This window comes from Mustela nigripes, chromosome 7 (genome assembly GCF_022355385.1).
Source record: "Mustela nigripes isolate SB6536 chromosome 7, MUSNIG.SB6536, whole genome shotgun sequence".
Classification (NCBI taxonomy): Eukaryota; Metazoa; Chordata; class Mammalia; order Carnivora; family Mustelidae; genus Mustela; species Mustela nigripes.
In genome coordinates, this window is record NC_081563.1 from 36,770,811 (window position 1) to 36,797,604 (window position 26,794).

General features: G+C 47.4%; 2 protein-coding genes across 8 annotated transcripts in view; one reads left to right on the forward strand and one right to left on the reverse strand.

Moving 5' to 3' along the window:
* The first annotated feature begins 10,954 nt into the window (after positions 1-10,954).
* Positions 10,955-14,226, forward strand: LOC132022322 (speedy protein E5-like). Its single transcript, XM_059407626.1, has 6 exons — positions 10,955-10,966; positions 11,068-11,365; positions 12,910-12,968; positions 13,301-13,386; positions 13,905-14,079; positions 14,167-14,226. The coding sequence occupies exons 1-6, from the start codon at positions 10,955-10,957 to the stop codon at positions 14,224-14,226; spliced, it is 690 nt and encodes a 229-aa protein (XP_059263609.1).
* An 8,084-nt stretch (positions 14,227-22,310) lies between these two features.
* ANAPC1 (anaphase promoting complex subunit 1) overlaps positions 22,311-26,794 on the reverse strand; it is a 102,082-nt gene continuing 97,598 nt past the window's right edge. For all 7 annotated transcript variants that reach the window (XM_059405600.1, XM_059405594.1, XM_059405596.1 and 4 more), the window contains one exon: positions 22,311-22,683. In XM_059405600.1, the coding sequence (XP_059261583.1) occupies positions 22,568-22,683 (116 nt within the window). In that variant the 3' untranslated portion in view covers positions 22,311-22,567. The remainder of the gene's footprint in view (positions 22,684-26,794) is intronic.

Consider the following 26,794-nt stretch of genomic DNA (forward strand, 5'->3'; position numbering starts at 1 on the left):
TGGGGCCCTCTAGCAGGTTTGTCTGAAAAACGACATCCCACGGTCACCAGCCTGAGCCATCCAAGATGCCCATTATCCAAACACTTTGGGCAGATGTCCTCGGGGCCCAGAGCTGGGCCCTGCCTCCCAAGCCCACTGCCGGCCGCTCCTTCCCCCCAACCTGCCTGCTCCCACAGCGTGCCCACTTCCTGAGCACCATTGGCCTTTAAAGGAGAGTCTCCCAGCACCTGCCTTCTCTCTGAGTCATTCCTGCTGTGCCATCCTCCCCACAAACGCTGCTGGAAGCCCCACCCCACAGAGCCCCCCCATGACATCCCCTCCCCTGGCCAGGCCTAGGCTCCTGACCTTTACCGTTAACCCAGCACTAACCACCGTCGTCCTGCGCCAGGGTGCTTTCTCTTTCCTGATGACAGGGTGACCCGTCCCTATCTGTGTCCTGATGTCCCAGCGTGGGGCACAGTACCCAGCACAGAGAGGCATCCAGCAGACGTTGGTTCCTCACACCGTTGAGAGTTGTTCAGGCAAAGAGAACTGCCACCATCATGGCGCCCCACATGACCAGTGCCTTTTGGGGGCTCCAGCAAGGCCCACGGCAGCCTTTCATCTGTGCCAACAGGGTGAGCTTTCCCCTGTCGATAATCCCCACTCAGCCCAGCATCCTCCGGCTTCCTGCGAGAGAGGAAAACAGGGGCTTTTTCCTCCGACACTATGACTTTTTGCTCTGTTTGGCCACATTGAAGCTGGAAGAGAACAGGACGGGGGTCTCCTGGGGCTCCTCCCCACAGCCCCTCTGACCACCCTCTCCAACAGAAGTGCCCCCCTCAGATGCGAGAGCCCTCCTCCAACCGTAAATTATTTCTAAATTGTATATCCTGTTTAATGTATTTCAAAATTGAAAGAAAATACTACTCCCCCAATTATAGTCATTTTGTAACTCCACCCCCACAGTTTCCCAGCTCCTTCCAAACCTACCTATTTTAAAACAGAAAAATACTGCTGTTTCCCAATGTGTTTTTTATTGAGTAAGCAAGGGTGTGCTCGGCAGACCACGTTCCCCTTCAGGATTATCCGAGGACTATCGGATTAGAGACAAATTAGGTAATACTGCCTGCTGCTCTCTTTCAGAGGGATTTTGAAAGCCTGGTCTTAAGCGAGGCGAGGGAACACCAGAGCATACATGGAGATGAGTCCCAAGGAGAAACAGACTCCCAAGAAAGACTCGGCGCCTGGACATCACAGGGCTGCGTGCCAGGGACAGCCTTTCACTGCCAACTGGGCTGGTGGGGCAGGCCTCCCAGGGTCTTCCAACATTGGAACAGGACCTCCTTACCTTTGAAAAGGACAAGCTATAGTCCGGAAGTTCATGGTGGGACATTTTCTAGTGTGCAATCACTGCTCTCAATGGGAAAATCGAGACACACACCCTTCTTAACCAAGGCTTTAGATGGAGTGAACCTCACCCAAGTCTGACCCTGGGCCTTAACCTCAACTGATGCGTGGACTCCCACCGCTGAACCATAAATAAACTATGGTTCCAAAGGAACCACGGCCTCAGACAATGCAAGAGAGGGCACCTTTTTTTCCAGAGGCCAAATTTTCCCTGCTAATAAATAAATGACACTGTCTAAGTGCCACAAATTACATGATCTGGAGTGACTCTGGGGCCCGCAGACAGCAGCAGGTGTCTGCGAGCTCAGACCGACAAAACCCACTCCACAGGAGACGGCCGAAGGACTCCAAGAGAAGCAACCCTTTTGCACTCCAAAGGTTCAGAGGCACCATGAGCAAGGGGCTTCCAAGGTAAAACACAGTCATTCAGGTGCTGCCAGAAACCAGGATGCCCCCAACATGTGCAAAGGGCGTGTGGGTCACAAAAACCTTGCAGGGAGCTCTAGACCAAAGCTGAGTCAACACGTGCTTCAGCCCCCGTAACTCTTTCTTCAATTGGGAGTCAGTTTTCGCCAGGTGTGAGACACAAAGCCACTGACCCCAAGCCAAGTATGCGGCAGCAACCTTCCTTAATCCAGACACTTGTCATCTCGGATTTAAACTTGACCCTGCCTGCCCCTGCTGCACGTGGGAGAAGGTCAGTTCAGTGTGCCAGGAAAGTCTCCGTGATTAATCACTTCCCGCCAGATATGACAGCCCCCAGTTTTGCCTGGCCTCCAGGCGTTATCTCAACTCAGGATGAACTTGGAACTGCCATGAGAGGCCCACACGCAAAACTGACGGATGAGAGTTAGAAGGACACCGGGGAGACATGACTCCCACTTGTGTTGTGTCAGGGTATACCTGCTTTCTTCAGCAGGACAATGCAAACCTTTCTACAGCATCCAGAGTTCAAAACCAGGCTCATCTCATCCACAGAGAGGCAATCGTCTTTTGCCTAAAAGTCATGTACCCTCCTTACGTGTCCAACAAACTTCTTGAAAAATCATTGCAGGGAAAGATACCCACAGACATCAGGAAGAGCAGTCATGCGTCCTGGGCTAAAAGTGCCCCCTTTTGGAAACAGACTGGTGTGGCCACCTTGGGAAACAGGCGGTATCTTACAAATCATAAATCCATCCCACGACCCAGCAAACCAGCTCCTGGGTATGTACCCAGGAGAAATGAAAACAGACATGGACACGAACACCTGTAGCAGCTTTCTTCATAATCACCGGAAACAAGACAGGACTTGAATGCCCATCAGCTGGTGAATGGGAATTCGAATGTGGCCCATCCATGCCAGGTAAAACCACCCCACAGTAGAAGGGGTCTGACCACTGGTGCACATGGGGACACAGACCCGTTTCAAAGCGGTTATGCTGAGTGAAAGAAGCCAGATGCAAACACTACATACTGTTTGGTTGTGTTTCTATGAAATTCTAGAAAAAGGCAAAATTATAGTGATAGAAAACAGGTCTCTGGTTGCTGGGGCCAACGGGAGGAGGTTATTTCAAAGTTCAAAGGAACATCTCTGGGTGCTAGAATATTCCATATCTCAATTGTGGCAGTGGTTACATGACTCTATATAATTATCAAAATTCATTAAGGGTGCACTAGTTTAATTAATCAAAATATGTTGATTTTGCAATGTAAATGATATCTCAATATTTTTAAAAGATCCTGCCTACCCACTCCAAAAAATCAGTCTACAGATTCTGTTTCTGTCCTTTCTTACCTTGCTTGCCGTCTGAGCCTCTGCTCCTACACAAAGTTATAGGAAACTTTCTGTAGGAAACAAGAGGCTGGGAGGGATCCTTGGGGTCCTCTCCCTTCTAAAACAGGGTGGTCTATGTCAGGACCATGACACACCTTCGGAAAGCCAGAATGGGGTCCACAGCCCGGCCATCAAGCATCCCAGGAAAAGCAGACATAAAGCTCTCCATCGCAGAGATATCGCATTCCATCACCTCGCAGAAGAGGGGTCCCCACACAGGAGAGGGTGTGTCCAAGGTGATTACTCATGCAGCAACATCTGGAGAACAGGGAAAGTCAGGGCTGGGTGCTCCAGGTGTCCAGAGAGGAACCCTGGCCTCAAGGATCAACCCTGTGAGTTCCTAGACCATGAGAGAAACACTGGTGTGACCTTTAGGAATTCGCCATAAACAACGTGAAGGATCCCTAGGAGTATGTGCCATGAGCATCTGTAATTCAAAGGGATAAGACAAGTCTGTAAAAGTCAGAGGGACAGGGGGCACCTGGGTGGCTCAGTGGGTTAAGCCTCTGCCTTCGGCTCAGGTCATGATCTCAGGGTCCTGGGATGGAGCCCAGCATCGAGCTCTCTGCTCAGGGGGAGCCTGCTTCCTTGCCCCCACCCCCGCCTGCTGCTCTGCCTACTTGTGATCACTGTCTGTCAAATAAATAAATAAAAATCTTAAAATTAAAAAAAAAAAGTCAGAGGGACAGGAACACAGCAGATGTAAGTACTAAAACATGTCACCCCTGTGAGATCTAGCCAGATTCTAGAAAAGCAGAATTCTTTCTTTCTCACTAGGGAAAAAAACAAAACAAAACAAAACAAAAACCATGAAGCTTCTTCATATTTAGGGGGCAAACAGTGAAGACCAACTATATTATTTTTGCAAACTTACAAATGTCCCAAGCCTGGGCAAATTCTTGAGCAAGAGTATGAGGTCCCACAGTTGATGTCCACAGGTCAACAAACTCACCGCACTCCCTTTCCCACTGCCTTGCTCTTCTGGAAGGGTGTTAGGCAAAAGCAAGAGAACCAAGCCTACCACATTACATGCCAACCATGGGTACCAATTTCTGTGAAATAACAAAGAAATCATCACAGATTCTATTGAAACCAAAACCCTGAATAACGCCAACAATACCACAATAGTCCCCAAATTAAAGAGTGCAGCCGCCAGGCATGGAAGGACTGTGGGAGCCTCCCCAGCCGTGGACGTCAGTCTCTGCTGAACGCTGCCTACCTTCCAGATTGCAAAAGCCCCGGGAAGGTGTCGGGCCCTTTGCAACCAAATTTCGGGGAATCTGCAAAAAATAGAGGAGGCCAGCTGATGCTCTGACTCAGCAAAGAACATCCAATGTTCACATTTCCCAGGGCTTCCTTGTCAAATGAGCTGGCCCAGCTCTCTGCCCACCCTCTTTCCCCCCAACAGCTGTGCTCCTCACCATTCTCCGTGTTCTCTAGCCTCTCCAGGAGAAGAAAGGGCTGGTCATTTCCTGCCCCTGGTTAGTTAACCGAAGAGCCCTGACAAGGGGAAAGATAGAAACGACAGAGTGAAACGCTAAGGTTTGGGTTCCTCGTGAGTAGCAGCAAAGCAGGATCAGCATTCAATCCAACTTCTCCCTCTGTCCACACCCCAGACATAACTAGGTAGTGTTTTGCATCCCCTGCCTAAAACTGAGATATAAACTAAGCTTCCCTCTTGGAAAGGGAGCTTCTAGTGCCCGCATGTGTGTCCCCGAACCACAGCCAAAGACACACATCAACCGACGGGGACTGGGGAAGCCAGCACCAAGACGAGTGTGCCCTCGAGACGCCCCAGGCACCCCTCAAGCCTGCAGGGGCCCTCCGTCTCAGCCTGCGTTTCTGCATCTATAAAAGGGGGACCTTGTTGCCATATGGGAGCGTCAAAGGAAAGAATGAGACAAAATCAGTGAAAAGCAAACTGTAAACTGTTAATTAACCAAGAGGATTTGCATACCCACCTCACAGAAGTTATTACCTTCTGTTTAATAAAAAGCCCTTATCGTGAATAGCCCTTTAATTACCAGCCAGCAAACATCTCAAAAGGTAAGCTCAATGCTCGATGAAGGATGTGATTTTTCTAAAACAATAAAACTAGAAATTCTCCTGCAGTTCCGTAAGTTGTACCTGCCTCTGGGCAGCTGGGCCCCTGACAGCAGCGACAAAGCAGAAATCAGGGCAGAGCCCTCACCTGGAAAGCTGAGCCCTTCCAAAGGCCAAACCCCGGCTTAACCAGAAAGTGGTAGGTGCTGTGTGGGACCTCATCCGTGGCCAGAGTGAGCCTGGAATCCCCGAGCTGGAGCTCCATCCCCTGCACTTTCCTCTCCCCACTGTAGGGAGCACATCTGTCTGTCCGTCTGCCAGGGCAGCTGTCCACCAAAAGACTCCGGCTTTTACTCCCTGATCTTCCCCGTCTCTCTGCCTGGACTTGGGCTCAACAACACTCCCATCTTGTGCTGAGCAGACGACAAGAGGGAAAAGAGGGAGACCATGGACAGCACTTCCCTATTCCAGAAGCTTCTAAGCAAGAACATCCTTACCTCCTTTTAAACCTCCGGGCAACTCCAACAGTAGCTCTCATTAAGCTCATTTTTGTCAAGGACACAGAACAAATTAAGTGCCAATCTGGGACTCAGGCACAAGCCTACCTGAGGCCATCGCACCCGCACCCCCAGAGACCCCAGCACTTGGTCACTCACCCTGAGTCACGGCTGGGCCTCCTCCCGAGTCTCCGCTCTGCGGGGGCAGATGGCCCTTTACTGACTGCTATCTGACACGAAACGTATCTCTCACAAGATGCGCGAGAAAGTTTCACTTTGTTTCTGGGAAGTTTTTTTAATGAAATGCATCTGTAATTAGGAGGCTGCCCCACAGCGATATATAGCATTTGGCCCCAAGAGAACATTTGGGGCGACTGAAGGCTGGGTGGGCAGACACTCCCGGTGACTCCTGTCACCCTTTGGGTAAATATGCCCACGCCATGTCCCTGAAGATGTTGTGAGATATTTCAAAGGCAGGCTGAGAACTTCAAGCTTCCCATGCTCCCTCGACTCCTTCCAGCAAGAGCCTTCTGAGGGAGAGACCCCTGGGACCTTCCCCCTGTGAAGCGGGAGAGCACCACAGTGCAGTTAGCCAATCAGCCTGCCTTGCTCCCGTCCTCCGAGGAGCTCAAGCTGTGACCCAGTAACACCTCAGGAAACTCTGGTCACCCAAGACTGGTCCAAATGAAGCTGCTCTCAAGTGGGTCCCCTGGTAGAGGGGCCGGCCCTAGATGTGCCCACACTTGGAGGGCTCTGGGGGCAGAGGTTCTGAGGAAAGGGTGGGGGTGGGAAGACATCTTCTTTATCATAAGACCACTGTCATAAGACGATATCAGGTGACCCAGTCCACTCCAGAGAAAGCCCTAGAGAAAACAAACTCAGTGTCCACACAGCATCTCATACCCATTAGGATGGCTACTATCCAAAAACAAAACAAAACAGAAACAAGTGCTGACAAGGATGTGGAGAAATTAGGACCCGTGAGGCCTGTGGATGAGATGTAAAAGCGTCTATGGAAAGCAATCGAGCAGCTCCTCAGACACTAGCAAATCGAATTACCACGCGATCTGGCCATTCTCCTCCTGGGTACCTATGCAAAAGAACAGAAAGCTCATCTCAAAGTGATCTTTGTACGCCCACATTAACAGCCACATATTTGTGATAACTGAAACACGCAGGCAATCCCAGCATCGATGGATGGATGGATGATAAGGAAAATCTGGTGTGCACACGTCAGGGAATAGCATTCGCCCTTAAAAGGGAGGGAAAGTCTGGTGCGTGCTCCACGGAGGAACCTTGAGAACATTCTGCTCAGTGAAATAAGCCCCCAACTCTACTTAGATGGGGCGCTTAGAGTAGTCACACTCATAGAGAGAGAAAGTCCAACGGCGGTGGCCAGGGGTCATGGGGAGGGGACAATGGGAAGTTGGTGTTTTCACGGGGACAGCGTTTCAGTTTTACAACAGGAGAACTTAGGAGGTACGTGAGGGTGACGGTTGCACCACACGAATGTGTTAAGTATATGTAAAAATGGCTAGGATGGCTAATTTTATGTTATGTGTACCGTATGACAGTGCTTTAAGTGTCCGCACATTAAAATTAAGAGCCCCCGGTCCTTATTGCTCCTGACCGGATTTCACTCTTGGTTTTGTTGTGACGTGTCTCCTCCTTCAGCTTCGCGATCCAACGCCGGTTTTATTAATGGTAGGATGAGAAAGGAGGAAAGGACAGAGAAAGAAGGGACGCAAGACACAGGCAATTTGCCAGGACCAAAGGAGAGAGAAATAAGTCACCGTCAGTTCAGGAGGCGCTGGCCCTGCCCCTCAGCCAGGCCTTGCCAGGGGCTGGGAGGTGGGCATGCCCGCCCTGGGCCCCGGGGAACTGGTCTTTCCTTCTGGAACTGGCCATTTGGGGAAATGGGGAGTGGGCAGCGTAGACAGAGGACCAGGTTACAATCCACAAAATGTGTTATCATTGTCCTTCCGGGTTCTAAATGTTTCTTTCTATGAGTCAGAAAGGTTAACTGGGAGGCTCTTGAATTAAAAAGCCGCAGGGTTTTCCTTTTATAGACTGTCCTCAGGAGACCTCTCCCTGAGTGTTCCTTCTGTCCTCATCCCCAACTGGCAGCTGCACTTAGCATGTGTGTTTACAGAAATACCAGTAGTTATTGCATGTTCCTTTCCATGTGATTAAGCATTGCCATAAAGCCCAGGCTGGATTAGAAATAGACCTTTCCCTTCTGAGAACGGCGCAGCCAGCGGCAGTGGCAGTGGTGTGCGACTTGCGCCACCTACTGTCCACTGTGGGCATCACATAGTAAAAGCCAAAGGGGTGGACCGGGCTTTGCCACCTACCAATGAACTTATCAGAAGCACTGCCTCACCCACCCTGCAGGGCGGGATCGGGGGGGAGGGGGTGACTAGGAAATGCCACCAATCAACTGTCCTACCCTGGAACCCAGCTCCAGACCTGGGCGTCCTAACAAAGGGCTCTGGTCACCTGAGCTATTATCTAAGGCGACCACTGAGTCTCTTGCTCCCACGAGAGGGCACTTCAGGACAAGAGATGTAAGGGGACCTTACATCACAGAATTATTCTACACATGTGTTCAGATTTAAAGATGAGGGACAGACACCTCCCTATGGCTTACAGCTACAGCATTTGCCAGATAACATTTGACAAATAGGTTTTGGTCCTTTGACCCTCGGGACAGTTGATATGAGGTGTGTTCTCTTATTCTTATTTTAGAGATGAGAAAACCAAGAGGTTCAATCACTGGGTTCAATATTTTTCAAACATGCAGAGGGAAAGGTCAGGGTACCTGCTGCGACGTGGAACTATAACGTAATAGTTCCTTTTTGGTCTGTTTTCCAAGGCAAACACACCAACGTAAAGATATCCAAGTGTTGTCTTAACAGTTTGGAAGATCCTATTTAAACGTTCCCCAAGCAAATGAGCATCCCCAGCTTTCCACCCCCTCCCTGATTTCTTGGTTCATTTCAACAAATATGAATTGACCACCTTCTGGGGCCCAGCAGAGCAGCTGGTGGAGATGACTTCATCACCTGCCTTAGGGTAAGGACATTATTGATGCCAAAAAACCAATTTTAAATAATGGAAACGTGCCGCCACTGAGGATATTCATGTTCGGAAGGCCCTTCACAAAGAATTTGGAGTGATAATAGGAACACCATCTTTATGTAAAATCTCCCAAGAGTGACCACTTCAAACAAGATGACATTCATGAAAGTGTGTGCCCCAATGTGTTCATTAAAAAAAAAAAAAAAAAAAAAAATTAGCAGTGTCCTGTTTAGAGTCACACCTAACATTTAGGTAAAGAGTTCTTACAAGTGCATATAAATCTACAATTATCTCAAAATATAAAAGTTAAAAATTTTTAATCTTACTGTGATCATAGCTAAACAGAAATAAGAAGATAGCAAAAATAAACTACCTGAGTTGCTTTTATTATGGAGGAGCAATTTGTCAACTTTTAAGTTTGTGTTTTGGATATGTGGGTGCATTGCTTTCATCTGGAATCATTAATTGACTTGGTTATACACAGGATGAGTTTCAAAGCGGAGACAACGTTGGGATAAGATGAGGTGAGCCCAGTACTCAGGCCGGGGCACTAATCGCCTTCCTTTGAGGCGCATCTTCTATTTCTTGACCTCCTTTTATAGAAAAAAAGCAGTTCCTGGTGGAATGATGTGATGTCATCACTGACTCTTGTCAAGGGCTCTGGAATCTGGGGAGCCATTTGGTTCCAAAGACCTGGCTACAGTGAGTATTCTTCTCACACTGTTCTGAGGCTGTGCTCCGGGTAAGGGTAAGGGGCCTAGATCCTGAGAGAGCCAGGAGGTCTGCTCTGGGTGAGTGTCACTCGTTCCTGTACTAGACTGAGTATGTAAGGCCACCCAGCTCGGCCTTCCTAGAAGGGTGACTGAGGCTCAACTCTCGCTGCCCCTGGCCATTCCTCCCTTGAGCACTGGTCAGACACGAGTCCTAATCCCAAGTCCAAAGTGCTCTAACCTCAGTCAAGGAACAAATCTTACTCAACTCAAGTCTCCATTTCCTCATCTGTAAATCATGTAAGTCATACATCTTACCTCACAGATCATTATAAGGATTGAATGAGGTCATTATTTATGCATTGATCAATATTGGAAGTTCAATAAGCAACCAATAACTGTTAGCTATTTTATTTTGTTGTATTGCCTTTTTTTTTTTTTTTTTTTTTTTTTTAACAGAGAGAGTGCGATCACAAGTAGGCAGAGAGGCAGGCAGAGAGAGAGAAAGGGAAACAGACTCCCTGCTAAGCAGAGAGCCCAATTGCGGGGCTTGATCCCAGGAACATCTATAGACTGAGCTGAAGGCAGAGGTTTAACCCACTGAGCCATGCAGGCGCCCTTATTATTGCCATTTTAATTATTATTAGGTTTCACCAGGAACAGGTTAAGCAAATAGAAATGGCCCGGTCAGATCAGGTTGAGTGCCCTCTGTTTTTTTTCCATATGCAGAGAAGACAGGATCCCTCTGGGCTCCATATGAGCTGCCTCAGAGACTGCTCTGAGCCAACAGGACCCAGCAAAGAAGAGTCAGAAGAAAGGGGTATGCATGGAAGGCAAAGCAGGTGTGTGCAGTCGTCTGACTTCTATCCAGTCTGAATGACTGAGGTGGTTAGAACACCATGGCTCCAATAGTACTTCCCATTCCTCCTCTCTGCTCTCATGTGTTTGGGTCTGCATGGGCAGGGGAAAGGGCTTTCGGGGTGAGACAGGGATGTCACTAGCCTGTGCACGTTTGTGGCGATTGAAGACATCATGACGAGAGAATTTTACATCTGTCTCTGTAGAGGTATCCTCCTGGCAGAACAATCCATGGAAAGAGGCACAGGAGAGCAGCTTCTCCTGGCAAAGAAAGAGAAATGATAACTCAATCCCTACGCTCATCTATAGACTGGGGCAAAGGGGTGATGGTCACTCTCTTATCCCTCCAGATGTCACATGCAAAATTCTCAAGGGCAGCGGGAAAGGAAGAGCCTAGCATTCCCAGCTGGGTCCTCCTGCCGTGTTGACACAGGGTCCTTCCGCTCCCCCTGCAGATCCACGGAACAGGAGCCCTCTGGCCTCTGGTTCTGCCTCTTCAGAGGCTGTCCCTGAGCGGAAAGCCAGGAGAATGAGAGGTCGGAAGAGGAGGAGATCGGTGGATGTCACAGCAGGTATGTGTCACAGCAGGTATGTGTCTCCGGGTGTGCCTCAGCGTCCCTGTACGAAGCGTCACCTGCTGCTGAGTGACCACTTACCCTCTTATCTTCTCTAGGCTGAGTCCAGGTCCAGTGATCAGAGTGAGCGGCTAGACAAGAACTCCAGTTCCCAGGTGGGTCACATCCACGCTCACTCAGAATCTTCTGTTTCTGCAGCGGCCCAAGACAGCAGCGGCCCGGCCTCCAACTCCGCCACCTTGGAAGCTGTCTCTGAGCTGAGGTCCTGGAAGAAGAGGGGCCAGGAGAGGACCATCTGGACGGTCAATCATGTTGAGGGAATGAAACTCAGGATGAACAAGAGGAGAAGACCCAGTTACCGTCCTGAAGACCAAGAAGCGTTCTACCGACTTCTGGGTGCGTGCTCTGAGCGGACGGAGCGGTCAGGGCCCTGCGGAGAGTCACATTGGAGGCAGTGGCTCTGGGATCATGTTCAAATCTCCCCGCCTTGGGCTCTGAGCTGTCAGGGGTGTTGGTGGTACCCAACACAGAGGGACCTTGATTCTGCTGGAGAGGCCGACAGGTTTCTCCTCTCTGAGACAAGTTCTTAGCGGGAGTGGGGGAGGCTACAGAGGAGAGTGCTCAACGGTCAAGACACCTCAGAACAAACCAAGGGCTGCGACCTCTGCCCACTGAGATACGTTCACGGATTCCCTCCAATTAAGATTTTGGAGATCAGCGATGAAAAGACAACCTAGATCTCGCTGCCTTTACGTTCAAGGTGGGAAGAGACATAAACAAAGCTCTACAGAAATAAGTTGCTCTCAGCCAGTGACAAATGCAGGGCAGTAATTTTTTTTTTTCCAAAGGCAACAATGCCTGGAGATGGAGTGTGAGCGAGGAGGGGGAGCTCTGTGAAATGGGGTCCTCAGGGGACGTGTGTCTGAGAAGGTACCATCAGGAGCAGAGGCAGGATTAAGTGTGATAGCCCTGGGGACACTGTGATCATATTGTCCAATGCAGCATTCGTTAGCCACAGGTAGCCATGAAAAGCTTACTTAACTCATTTAAAATTAAATTTAAAAATTCCATTTCTCAGTCTCACAAGCCATATTTCAAGCATGCAGCCGCCATATCATGGTTAATGGCTACTGTAATGAATGGTACAGATCTAGAACACTTTCATCATCACAGAAAGTTCTATTGCAGAGAGCCAGACTCACTGGAGAAGGGTCCAGGAGGATGAAATAATCCTCAACTCCTCCATCTTCCCTGCTGTGCAAGTGTCATTGTCCTAGGCAAGGAGCGAGGGAGAGACGGCGCCCAGCATTCTCTCAGGACTCCCCTGGAAAATGGAACCTCCAGGGGACAACTCTAATCCCAGACAAGGCTGCTGGGAGCAGTGGGCAGGGGAGGCCAAGAGGTCAGGTCATTATCTGCAGGAAATGAGGGGATCCAGGAGGAAGAGGGCAGGACGCCCAGCACCCCTAGGGGTTGTGGACCGAACACCACAAGCTCAGGGCACTCGGTTAATGGGAGGCGGCAGGAAGCTTCACACGGCCGCAGCATGATAAAGTGACAAGGATAGATGCGCTGTCACAGAGACCCTGGCTGCAGCCAAGCTCTGGCTTGGGGCAAAGGTGTTAAGCATTGAGAGTCAGGTCACATCTCTGTGATCAGTGGATGTATCCCTGTCCATCACATGGAAGTTGATAATAGCAAAATCCAAGACCCACAGCTGAAACTCAAGACAGGCCTCACTGGAAAGAAAAGCCACTGTCACAAATATTAAGACTCACAATCCTCCTAGTGGAAGGGAGGCTGCCTCCACTTCAGGGAGACAAAGGGACTTGGGGGAGGCTCCAGTTTTCCTCCTTCCCTCTGGAATGTCCCATAGCCCTCCGCTCAGTTCTCCCAGAAGGGAGGCTCCAAGGCCCCCTCACTTCTCCCTTCCTTTGCAGAGGACCCCGTGATCCAGAGCTTCTTGGAAGCTGACATTTTCCTCAAAGTATCTGATAAGGTATCTGCAGCACCAAAATGAGGAGGGGCCGCGGGGTCCACACAGTCACCACCTGTGGGGGCAGGAACAGAGAACGAGATTTCTGGTCGGGCGGGAGAAGCCCTGGGGGGACCCGCTCTCAGTGTCAGAAGACACACCCCCTGCGGCCTGGCCTGCCTATGGGCATCTTCTCCTGGCTTCCCGTGGGTTCCTCTCCACATGCCACAGGGCCTCAGCACAGCCTGCCCTGAGGGGTTCCCCCCATGGCCATTGGATGGGGCAGGACCTGCCGCCCATGTGGGACACTCTCCCCACCTCTACTGACTGTTTGCCTGCCTCCTATGTCCACACAGTACCTGCTTTCCATGGTGGTGGAGTACTTCGGCCGTGTCGGGCTGCCTGGCCACCTCTACAACAGGATCCACTTCTTCCTGGCCCTGTGAGTGCCGCCTCGGGGATGCTCTCAGTTCTGCCCCCCAGTCTCCCATCCCACAGCCTCACCACCCCATCAGGATGGGCTTGGCCATGCCTGTGCACCTGAGGGTCTCAAGTGGTGGTTCCTCTTGGCCACAGAGCACACAAGGCTCTGTGGGGGGGAGGGGAAGGCAATGAGTAAGGTCATGGGGAAGGGGAAGGCTACAAAAGTAGCCAAGAAACATCACTTGTTGCTCAGAGACTGAGTGACCAGAGGGAGAAGCCCCAGGGAAATGGCGAGCAGCCAGAACCTTGGCCTGGGCCAGGCACAGCACAGGCCCTACCAGCTGGGTCCCAAGGACGGTCTTGCTGTCCCTCTGGAGCCAGAATCCCCACAGATAGGGCTTCCCAGACCCTCCTTCCTGGACAGACCGCCCTGGGCACTGGGTTCTCCGGTGTGACTTCTGCAGCTTCTCCTGGCCGTGCTGCCTGAGGTCGGCCATCATTTGGGCCTGACAAGCGTCCCCCCTTTCCCCACGGCAGCTACATTGCCTCTGACATGGAGGAGGACAACCCCACATCCAAACGGAGCATCTTCCAGTTCCTGCTGGGCAGGGAGCACTGGCCAGCGCTCTACAAGGAGTTCCTGAAGTTGAAGGTGGAGTTCTTCCATGCAATGGGGCACCGTGCCTGGGTCACCCCAGAATTGTGTGAGGAGGTCTGTTGGGGATGAGGGCGGGCGGCGCACCCCAGTGGTGGGGCTGTGCCCTTGCTCCAGGTGCTCATGCTGCTGTTTCCCTTTCAGATCCAGGCCCAGAACCCGCATCACTGGGTCTGGAGTCGGGAGCGCCAGTGCGCCCCTTAGGTCCCAGGGGAACAGAGTGGGGGCTGCAGGTGGTGCAGGTGAGTCCGGGTGCTCTGGGGCTCTGCGGGCAGGAGGTCCCCACCTTCTGTGCCCCTGCAGTCACCTCCTGGGCTGGTGGGCTTGAAGGGGAAGCAGTACAGCATCCCTTTGAGCATATTAGCATCTAAGGGCTCTGAGAACTACCATGATACAGAAAGTAATTACCGGTGTTTATATCAAAACTCTCCAAATGCATTTGACTATGGAATCAAGTATGTAACACCAGATCCCAATTTGCATATCAAAAAAACTTTTTGGGAAAACTCCTGGAAATGCTGATCTAAGTAATGAAAACCTCTGTAGGGTTTTGATCTGAGTTGAAAATTTTAAACAAATAAATGGAAGACGCTGAAGTCACCCTTTCTGGAAAGGGGGGTTGGTCCCCTGGTGGCTCTTTGGAGGAAAGAGAGATTAATTCCAACATGTCATCAAAAGTGGTATGTGTTTACCTCCCACATAAAACAAGCTTAGTAGCTGGGTCCCTAAAGGATGTGTCAGTTTCGTCTTGTCACAGGCAAAAGGAGCTTCTAGGGCTCCTGGTCTCTGCAAAGATCAGATCGGTGGGCATAAAAGGGCACCAAGCACCTAGAGAACTGTGAGAAAGCACACCATAGATGCCACAGTTATGAAAGTGGACGCTTGGCCAGCACCACACTCTTTAGAACATGTTTTCTTTTGTTTAAATTTGGTTTTTATTTTTGGGTTTACTTGATGTTGGGGGGGACCTTTGGTGAAACACAGAAGGCGCTCTTTGCCTGGGGAGACGGCTATACCAGAATAATCTTGTGAACCGTGCCAACCCCCCACCTCTTTGCAGGGTGTGACGGAGCCCATTCTGACCCTAGGAAAAAGAAGGTCAAGTGTGCTCTGTGATAAACCAAGTTTGGGATAAAGTTTAATTCATCCACAGGCTTCTTATTTGAGGACCAACGACTACTATATATGTCAGAATCTCAAATTCCAGAGAAAATTGCATTATTTTCACAATAAAAAAAAAAAAGAGAGAGACAAATAGTGGCTACAGGGGCCACTCGTGGATCTGGTCGCTTAGACAAGCACTGGGGGGGCAGCTGGACTGGGGGGGGGGGCAGCTGGTTTTGCCTGAGCCCCTTTCCAACATGCACCTGTGGTGGTGCGCGAGAACTTCCTCACCCGGGAGTCTGCCTCCTGCTCTGATCTCGCTTTCTTTTCCTGTAGCTCCCACCCATCCCCTGCCTCTCCCTGCCCCAACACCAAGCTGCTGCCTCCTTGGCAGGCTCCGGGAGGCACAGAGGGACAGCACTGGGTCTCCAGTTTTCCTCAGACCTGCAGGAAGGAGGGTGCGGGGACAGTTAGAACCATGACAGCCTGAATAGCACCATGGCTCCCCAACCTTCCAGTGAGTGTCCGCCTGCCAAGGCCCTGCCCCCTGGTAATCTGGAAGAGTGTGGCAGTAACATGGAGGGGGGGAACCAAAGGAGCCAAGAGACCAGAGCAGGAGCCTCTGTGGAAACTTGAGAATAGGCAGAGGGAGAGGGGATGGAAAGTCTGGGAAGAGGCCTGGATCACTGAGGAGGAGGCCCCTGAAGAAAGAGGCCAAAGAAACAGCTAGAAGATGGTGAGGTGAAGAGAAGGAGACAGGAAGGGGGGAGAAACACATGAGGAGAGAGGCTACAGGATGTGGCCAGCCCATTCTAGGCAATCAGCATCTTGGGGACAGTTGTCCTGGGAGGCTTTCCTGACACTCCACTGGAAGAGATGGTGAGGCATTCCAGCCAGGAGACTAGAGGGAGGCATGGCGCTCACTGATGTGTGGATCTAATGCTGGAACAAGAATGGGAGTCAAGGGGGGAATCCTATGCCATCATAGGCTCCGACATCATCGAAATAACTCAAGTTTCAAAATGAGAGGAGAAGGGAGAGAAGAAAGGAGGCTGTCATGAACGGATGCCTGGGGACAGGTGGGGAGGCCCCAGGGTGCTACTGAGGCCAGAGACAAGGCAGTGGAAGCTGAGGTTAAAAAAAAAGGCGAGGTGACTGGAAGAGACCTATGTGGATATTAGTGTTAAATGTATGCACAAGAATACAAGACATCCTGAACGCCAAATAAATGAATATGACAAATTTTAAGAGAAAAAAAAATCAAAGTTACATGGTAAATATAAGAAATATAGTAGAAATATAATACAGAAACAATAAAAAAATGAGATTCAACTGAGATCAGTCATATTACTTGTATGAACAAATCTGGACTCACTACTAAAAGACTTTCAGGTAGATTCACAAAGCAAAACCCAGTTCTGTCATTATCCTTAGATCATGCCAAGGTGCTAACAATGGGATGAGGGTGTGGGGTGCACCATGCAAACACCCTCCAATAAGAGTAGGGCTTGTGATCTTGATACCAAGGGAAGGAACATTCAGATGCAAAACCCTTCAGAGATGTGGAAGAACACTTGGGATGGGGTTGGGGGGCAGGATCTGGGGGTAGGTGCCCAGTATTCCAGGCAATTCCACAAGCCTGGGCTGGTCCACCACCTCTCCATGTGCTCAGTGATGCTCCTAGATTTTATAGCACTCTTGACAGACAGATGGATAGATGGGTGGATGGATATATAGATGTAAAGACATGTATAACTATTCTAGATAGAGTCTAATTACTGGGCAATAATTGCAGTTACCAGACAGACACTGTCTAGCTCTTCATCACTTTTTTCCCATAGAAATGCTGGATTTGCCACAAAACTGCTTAGACTACAAGGTGTCCAGGAACCTCACAGTCAAGCAGAGACAGAATATCCAGTCTTGTAAAAAGTTGACTCCCTTCAGGAAGCAATACAGTTGCTGTTCAACCCCGACTATCCCATGAGGGCTTAGCATTTTCTTCCTGAGTCCTCTGGAACTTTGCAATTGCAAATAATCATAGCTCTTACTTTCGGTGACACCTAGTCCTTGCAGCCCCAGAAGGCCAAGGGATAAACAGGCTAAGAGGTGGTTTCTCTCCTCACTCATGCATCTAGTGACTCAGTCCTGGGAAATCTGGCACTATACGGGGCCAACCCACACCGTTCGAGTTACTCAGCTGATGAAGGACCATGCATTCTTCCTTTAGTCAGGGAGTCCTCTTAGGGTGTTAGGGAGAAACCCAAGGCCACTCAAGGCGGGGAGGTCACTGCCACTGTGGCCTGAGTTTGGCCCCATTCAGATGAGTTAGTGTACGAGTTGCAAGACTGTCATAAAATCTTGGTGTTAGAGCACACCTGAGGGTGTGATCATGGGAAAGGAAAGTGAACAGCATGGGGGGCTCAAGAGATAGCCAAGGGGCTAGAAATTCTATGAGCAAAACCAGGGGATACCGAGTGGTGTGAGTGGCTTTTATGGGACTTGGGGATGGGGCTGGTTTCACACCTGGGTCATTATGTCCCACCTAGCAGCACAGGGTTTGCTCAGGGACCCAAGCAGAAAGGGTGTTGATGAAGGAAAGTAGATGGAAATGTTTAGGGAACAGAAGCCTGAGAAGGCCCTGCAAAACTCATCTGGGGGCGGGGGGACACCTGCCACAGCTGGTGGTGGCTGCAGCCACGTTCGCACCATCTGCCCTCCTGCCCACCTGTGACCCATGAAACCTTGGCTACCTCTTCCACCTCCAGGCCTCACGTGGGCATCTCTCACTGGCTCCTCCCAGTGGCACACACTTACCTGGCCCCGCACGGAAAACAGCTGGAGGCTGAGCAGCAAGAGGAGGAGGTGGTGAAGATGCTGAGTTAACATCCCGTCCAGGCAGAGGGCACAGTGAGATGACCCGAATGAAAATTAACTAGAGGGGAGAGGGAGTTCGGAGCAAGAGGACACCAAGATGACAAGATAGCACCCACACAGCCCTCTGGGGTTTTGCAGAAATTTCAAGTAGGGGTTGGTGCTCATCTCATCTAGATCTTACCAGGCAGAGATGCTGCAGCTAGGGATACTAATTACGACGATTTGCTAATGATTCTTCCTTCAATTGTTGAAGAGCTATATACGTTGACCCACACTTCAGCTGATGAGATTATCTTCTTAATCTCTGGAATGGTGCACAGTAAGCAAACAAAAGCCTTGACTGAATGAAACACACGAATATGAACACAAGACAAATGAAAGAACATGGGCAGCACTAACTAGCTTCCAAACACTGTCCCTGTGATAAGTCCTCCCACTGACGTGATCATGATCTAGCACGTCGGGGTTCTGGAAGTCCATGGACTACAGCTTCCCAAGGCAGCGTACCTGAATGTAAGACCGGAGATGGATCCATTAACCACAGAGACAGGGAAACAGATTTCACACCCAAGTATTGGAGTAAAAGCAGTGGAAATTATGAATGTGCATTTTTAAATAGATTTTCACTGATTTTATTGAATTTGGTATAAATTTTTTTCTAAATTTCCTATTTCATGTTATAATGTGTCACAATAGAAAGAAATATTTTCAGCTAAAAGAGATGTTTTAGGGGCGCCTGGGTGGCTCAGTGGGTTAAGCCGCTGCCTTTGGCTCAGGTCATGATCTCAGGGTCCTGGGATCGAGTCCCGCATCGGGCTCTCTGCTCAGCAGGGAGCCTGCTTCCCTCTCTCTCTCTCTCTGCCTGCCTCTCCATCTACTTGTGATTTCTCTCTGTCAAATGAATAAATAAAATCTTTTTTTTTTTTTAAAGATTTTATTTATTTGAGAGAGAGAGACAGTGAGAGAGAGCATGAGCGAGGAGAAGGTCAGAGGGAGAAGCAGACTCCCCATGGAGCTGGGAGCCCGATGCGGGACTCGATCCCGGGACTCCGGGATCATGACCTGAGCCGAAGGCAGTTGTCCAACCAACTGAGCCACCCAGGCGTCCCTAAATAAAATCTTTAAAAAAAAAAAAAAGATGTTTTAAATTAAGATGGTTGTTATATGACCCAGAAAGCAGCACACAGGACTAATTTAATTCCAAGAAAGTACACAAAGTTCTTTGTTTTTCTAAAGATGCGCAGAGAAGAGAAGGGTCCACAAACTCTGTCTGGTGCAACATCCTTCCAATTTATGTTAATCTGCCTCTTTCTCAGCATCTACTGCACTAAGAGAGGGAATACTGAATCAGATTTGGGGGTTTGAAACAGTATGGTCTCAAAGCCCAGGCCTGTTAGGGGTTGTGACAGGAGCAGTGCTGCCTTGGGCCAACCCGCCACCTCCCTCCCTGAGCCTCAGGAGTCTCAGCTATAGAAAGAGGGGCAGAGAGATCTTCCACTGCTGACCTTTTATGCAGCTGCCTAAAGACAGACAGTCCTGCCATCTGGGCAACGCTTACTCCCATGCCAGCCTCCCTTTCATTCAAGGACAGAACATGGAGCAAAGCAAGAGGATGGCCCACAGGCAAGTTCATCCTCACCACAAGCCAGAATTAAGGATACGGTTTTAAGGGCTTTTCTTTCAATTTAGCAAAAAAGACTTTCCCACAGCTTGTGACTGATGAGAAGCAAGCAATGTATTTCAGAGTCAGGGAAACCTGGCTGGCCCCGGGAAGCAGGAAAAGCCAGTCACATGGTTATCTGCAAGGTGACTGCTATGTGCTGACAGAGGCCTCCAGCCTGGGGGTACCCTCTTAGGAGCGGCAGCTCCAACCTCCCCTCTGCTTCCTTCTATTGCTGGTTGAACACTGCAGATACTGGGGGTACAAAGGTGACCAAATCCCACCCCTCTCCCATAGCTGAATTGGAGAGATCTTTATACAACTTGGCATTTTCTACAAAATGTGGTGAGGATGGAGGAACCCAGACGACAAGGCCCCAGCCCTATATGCAAAAGGCATATTAGTTAATCTATGTGCTACCAACTAAGTCTTCCTGGTTTGGATCTCAAATTGCTCCATGGCCTTCCAGCTTCGCTCAGCTACCAGCATCCTCTCCTTTGGCCTACTCCGGTCTTCAGATCGGGCTTTGACATAGCTTTCCTCGGAATCCATGTCACACACACAGTCCACAAATCCACTCCTCTGGCAATTCCTGCCTTGGTTCCACATGCTCTGGCTTCTACTCGGAATCCTGGCTCCCAAACTCTGGCCTGTGCCCAGCAGGCACACTGGCCTCCCACCAAATGGGTCTGTCTGCTGATCAAGTTGAGAGATGAGAGGCCGCTGCCACTTCCTTGCTTCCACTGGGCTGTAAGATGATCTCTGAGCTGGGAATCACCATAAGCTAAGTTGGCTGGTTTTTAGACAAAGGGTAAAAAAGTGGCCTTACTGAAGATCAGGCAGCACTGAGGGGAGCTCTGTAAGGCTTAACCCAACAGACGCTCCTGCTAGGGTCTGGCGTCCATGCGTCAGAGCTACCCACAAGTTCAGGCCTTCACCTCTTCATACTACATCGTACTCAAGGGAGGGACACCGATATCAGCCCTCCCTTGGGGTGTGTGTGCAACTATTATTTAATTATGCCCATCTATGGAAGCATGTGTAGCTGTATAAATAAAAAAGATGAATGTGGGGTAAGTTGGGAACCAAAGTGACATTAAGTAACCAGTACTCACCAGTGGCTGTTCTCCTCCCCTTCATGGACACATGGAGGAGGAGTCACACGATGTGGATTGATCTACTTCCTGCCAACAGGCTGTGACTGGAAGTGACACGTGCCACTTCTGGGCCAAAACCCTTAGGAGTCAGACGCACTGCTCCTGTTCTTCCCTTGTCTTAACTTTGGAGTCAGACGCACTTTTCCTGCTCTTCCCTTGTCTTAACTTTGAGGAGGCCGAAATATTCTAGATGGTAAGAACTACTTTCCAAATCTTTTCAGAACCCATAAATAGCAAGAATTCATTTCTTTGATGATCCTAGCAAGTCTGCTCAGAAGACTGCCCAGAATACCCTCTTTGCTCTGTTACCTAAACACTGGGTCCAAACTACAAAGAAAATGCTGTGTCCAGACCATCTGCAATCTTGTATTCTGCTCTTTCTTTTAGAAAGCCTGATTATTGCTTTTGTTGACAACATTCTAATGACTGTTCTCCCTCATATATGAGAATACATAATGTGCAAGTAACAGTCTCTCAAGTCATCATTCAGAGAAAGGAATACAAATCATAAACAACTGAGACTGAAAATAGCAAAAGTTGCCCAGATACTGAGTTCTTAAAATCTTGATTCAAATGGAATTTCTGTAACCTTTTTTTTTTTTTTAAATTATATAAAAAAATAGCTAAGTGTGAAAGGGAAGCACATTTCATCCTCCCAGGCAGCCGTGTCTTACCTATGCAGTAATGCCAGAGCAAGTCCCTGGAGCAAGCATGCAGACGGAGTACTGAGTCTAGAGAGAACCCTTCACCACTACAGGTGTGCCCCCACCCCACAGAAGCAAATGCCACATGGGTTTTTGCCAGAATCTCAATGGAAACATTTGTTTGCTTTGATTTTTACACTGAGAGCTAAACAGCACAATTCAGGATGTGGCAATGTGAAATCACTGAATGGATCATGCCATTTCTACCAATCCAGCTGGCCATTGGGGAAGCACAGGGCACATGTCAGGCACCAGACAGCACGGTGTTTTCTTCTTCCTCTTCGGGAAACCTGAAGCTGCAGGCCTCTCTTTCGGAATATCTTTCATCATTACCTACTCTACAAACTCTCCATACAGATGTACATTCTCTAAATCTTGGGTGGGAATGGACCATCATTTATTTTTAAATGCAATTTCTAAAGACCTCTTTTAGTAGAAATTGCACATTTTCTCTATTTAGAACAGGCTTCACATTGACCCATTCCTTATTAGGGTATAAACATCCTCTTGTTGAAGGTGACTGCTCATACTATGAGGATGCTAGCAGTGTCACAGAAAGTACACACCAAGTTTAGACCCAAACACTGCGACATTTCAGGAGATGCTAAAAAGCCATTTTCTTGCTGCAGAGAATAAAACTTGATGACACAGCTTCTTTAAAAACCTTGCAAATTTAAACATAGTCACTTCATCTGAATCACCCTAGCTAGAAGACTTAAAAAATGAATATCCACCCCAGCCCCCACGGCTCTAATCTCTGAGATCCCAAGCTAAAATAATCAAGAGTTTTGAAAACAAACCAAAAAACTTTATTTACAAAAGTAAATTTTAACTCACTTTTATATATCATATAATGTTAATGCTGACAGCAACAGAGCCTCTGGAATATTTAAAACACTTGGATTTTAAAATACATTGAGGTTTGTGCAGCTCATTCCCCACTAGTTATATTATAAAACTTATAAATGTTTCTTTAGCTTTGTTGTTTGGTCATGTTTTTGTGCAGAAGTCACGCTTCAGGGTAGGTTTGCCACCAGACATGATCACATAACCATTGGCTGCGGATTTCCAAGAAGCAAAGGAGCCAATCTTAGCAAAGCCCGCACTGGCATTTTCAGCTGTTTAAATTTGAAGAGGAGTTCAGCAAAGCTTGTGCTCCCTAAAGAAATGGAAATGGAGGGAAAGTCAAACTTCTATATAAATTCAGATGTACACCCCTTTCAAGGAAGCTTCAGAAACATAATCACAATTAAAGAAAGCTACATTCTTCCCTTTGAAAACAATTCCCCAAAGGTAATATTTAAATAATAAATTTCCCGAATGCACTGTAAAATATAATTTGATATAAAAATGTCAAATGTATCCTATTCTGTACTTCAAAAATTGACCTGTAACTACATCTGAAACTGTTAATATTTACATATTACTGAAATATAATTAATAAATGTGCCTGTCTACTTTCAACTATCATAATTTATATATTCTAATACGTATCTTAAAAAAAGAATAAAAGCTTAAAATGAGTAACACAGAAATTAATCTAATGCCTCAATTTCCATGAAACAAAGGTTCTCAACTGTGGTCCCACAGAGATTCCAACATAATTCACGTGGAATGGAGCCTGGGCATCTGGAGGCCTGAAGGCTGCCTGGTGATTCTGATGAGCAGCCAAGGTCAAGAAACACTGCTCTAAAGGAAGTAGGAGGTGTACAACCTGAAAATCCTATTAAGCATCATCTTCCTTTTTGCCTCCATCCTACCACATATAATGGTAAACCATTCCCTCTCTCCTAGCTCCAATATATATGTGAATATGGTCCCTGTGACTCTAGGCCACAGGAAGCATCCTAGCAGACATGCAGACACCAGAGGCATGTTCATGATCATGGGACCTCATGAAGATGAACAGAAAAGTCTCACAATGTGATCATGTGGCTCTCTGATTAAGGCACGACTAACACAAGAGAGAGATCTGCTACAAGATTATGAGGGAGGCAACTACGACTCCTATTTCCTTTCATTGACTGGTCTCTGCCAGTCAGCTGAATTAAATATTCAATAAACCTCAAGGGAAATTTAGACAAATTTCTTATCTAATTGTTATTATTATTATTTTTAAATATTTTATTTATTTATTTGACAGACAGAGATCACAAGTAGGCAGAGAGGCAGGCAGAGAGAGAGGGGAAGCAGGCTCCCCACTGAGCAGAGAGCCCGAGGTGGGGCTCGATCCCAAGACCCTGGGACCATGACCTGAGCTGAAGGCAGAGGCTTCAACCCACTGAGCCACCCAGGGGCCCCTCTTACCTAATTGTTATTATATGGTGTTCCCCAGACCTTACTAAAACCCAAGCACAGAGAATAAAAACATCCAGGAAAATATGAAACAACTCCAATATACTAATACATTGTGGAATGTAACAGACCATTTACATTCAATGCGATACTGAAATGGTTAGGTTTAAAGACATCGTCTTGCTCTTTGCTTTCTATTTGTTCCATCTGTGCTCTGTTCCTCACTGTCCTCTTTTAAAAGGATTACTTTTTATGATATTTTTACAATTCCACTGTAGTAGCCCCTTTGTTGAAGCAAGTTCTGATTCTGTTTTCTTACTTTAGTAATTGCTTTATGACTTCCAATATACACATTTAAATGATCAAAGATTACCTTTGATCTCACCCAAGATGTCACCAAAGTGAGATTATTCTACTTCACATACTAGCACAAAGGCCTTCCTTCCCATAGTACTTCCATTTCTCCCTTCCCAGTCTTTGAGCTACTATTGTCCTATTTTTCACTTTTCATGTTTTATCAACTCCGTAGCATACTGCTGCCATTTTATTCTGTCACTGGTCTTTAAAAAAGTGTTTTTTAAGAGAAATAAACCTTGCATAAATAAACCCATGCCATTACCATTTCCAGTGTTCTGCAATCCTTTGTGTAACCCCCCCATCTCCATCTCATATTATTTTCCCTCTGCCCAAAGGACTTAATCGACAACATTTCCAGTAGGGTGGGTCTGCTGGTGACGAATTCTGTCAGCTTCTGTGTTTCTGGAATTATTTCATGGTCATTTGTTTTGAAAGATATTTTTGCTGGGTATAAAACTCTAACAAGACATTTTATTTTCCTCTGGGTCCTTTACTCCACTGATCACTTAAATTGCTTCCTATGAGAAATACACAGTCACTCTTATTTTTATCTCTGTAACATGTCTTTTTCCTCTAGCTGCTTCTAAGACTTTTTGGGCAATCAGTTTTGGGCAATCTGGTTATGATTGCCTTAATATAACTTCATTCATGTTTCTCATGCTTGGGATTCACTGAAATTCTTGAATCTGTGGATTTACAGTTTTCACCAAATCTGGAAAAATTTCCAGGCATTATTTCTTCAAATATTTTTTTCTGTTGCACCTCTTCCTCCCTCAATTTCTCTCTTCTTCAGGGACTCCAATCACATGTGAATTAGGTGTTTTAAGTTCCACAACTCACTTCATTTATGCTCTGTTCCTCTTTTTTCCTTCTTTCACTTTTGCATCTAATTTTGGACAGTTTCTATTGCTATGTCATCAAGCTTGCTAATTTCTTATTATGGCATGTCTAATTTGCCCATTAATCCCATTCAGTGTACTCTTCATCTCAAACATCACATTCTACATCTCAAAAAGTTCAATTACAGTCTTTTTATATCTTGTATGTCTCTTATTATCCTGCTTAGTGTTCACTCTAAGTGGATGTCCATCCTCCATTTTTAAAAATTTTTAGCCCCAGTCTCTTCAAACATTGCTTCTATCTCATATTCTCTCTCCTCTTATTCTGGGATCTCAACTATGTGCATGTTTGACTTTTTCACCATATTCTATCATGTTCCTTTCTGTATTTTCAACCCATCTTCTGGGTTTAATTTGCTTACTTTCTACACACCTGCCTTCTGGTTCATTTATCTGCTGTGTCTGATACACCACTTAATCCATACACTGAATTCTTAATTTCAGTTATATTTTTCAGTCCTAGAATTTCCATTTAACTCTTTCTTATTGATTCCAGATTTCTGGTGACATGCTCTATATTTTCATCTATTTTCTTCATAATATTAGTTGTAGTTATTTTAAGACCCAATCCAGTAACTTTTATCTAGGTCACATATAAGTCAACTTCTGTTACCTTCTTTTCTTGTTATGTCTTGTAATTTTTTATTCAAAAGTGGATACTGTGTATTAAAAAGTATAAAGGTTCAGGATATATTTTGTTCCTCCTAAGAAGGTTATGGTTTCTTCTGTAAGGCAGGCAGAATGCAGATTTCTGTTCTACTTGAGGCTAACTTTAGGTCCTCTCGGTTTCACTTTTTACCTTTACTCTTGGGGCTTGGTCCTGCTGTGGTAATGGCTGGGATGCTTATCAGAGCCACTTCACACCTGAGCAGCCCTGGAACACTACCCTTTGTCTCCTTGGCACTATGCTGTTGCTGAAATCTTTGCTCACATTTTTAGTCTCCTGGCTTCTGCTAGATTTCTTGAAGTCTTATCCTGTGCATGTAAGATTTGGTACAGGTCTCAAGGAAAGAGTACATCCAGGTGTTTGTGTTATTATTCCTATTATTCCCTCCTACCAGGGATTTAGCTCAAGTTCTAGATTCTCAGGCAATTGTTAACCTAACCTCTGGCTACTCTGCCCAGTAGCACCACTGCCTTTTGCTGGGACGCTACTTGTGCTACGAACTGGCAAATTCCTTTGGAAGAAAGCTTGAGTAAATATGGAGTTTCCTCATTATGCTTCCCTTCTCATGGGGACTGTGACCCCTCAATCAAGTCTGGCCAGCACAGTTGCTACCAATTCCTTTAAATAGCTGTTTTATGTGATTTGTCAAACTTTTGTATTTATTTTTGAGGGAAGGTCACTCCAATATAAGCAATTCTATCACGGCTATAACTGGAAGTCTCTAGAAAGTACATTCTTATCCAAGGTTTTCAAAACAGCAATAAACTAGTAATGTCATTAAATTTTAAATGATTAAATAGAGCAATCTTTGCTCTTCTTATAAAACAATTTTTGAGGGGCACCTGAGTGGCTCAGTGGGTTAAAGCCTCTGTCTTCGGCTCAGGTCATGATCCCAAGGTCCTGGGATCAAGCCCCGCATCAGGCTCTCTGCTCAACGGGGAGCCTGCTTCCCTTCCTCTCTCTCTGCCTGCCTCTCTGCCTACTTGTGATCTCTGTCTGTCAAATAAATAAATAAATAAATAAATAAATAAATAAATAAATAAATAAATAAA

Coding starts and splice junctions, on each gene's coding strand:
- LOC132022322 (XM_059407626.1), top strand. Junction 12,969..13,300: donor TCCTCAAAGTATCTGATAAG/GTATCTGCAGCA, acceptor ATGTCCACACAG/TACCTGCTTTCCATGGTGGT. Junction 13,387..13,904: donor ATCCACTTCTTCCTGGCCCT/GTGAGTGCCGCC, acceptor TCCCCACGGCAG/CTACATTGCCTCTGACATGG.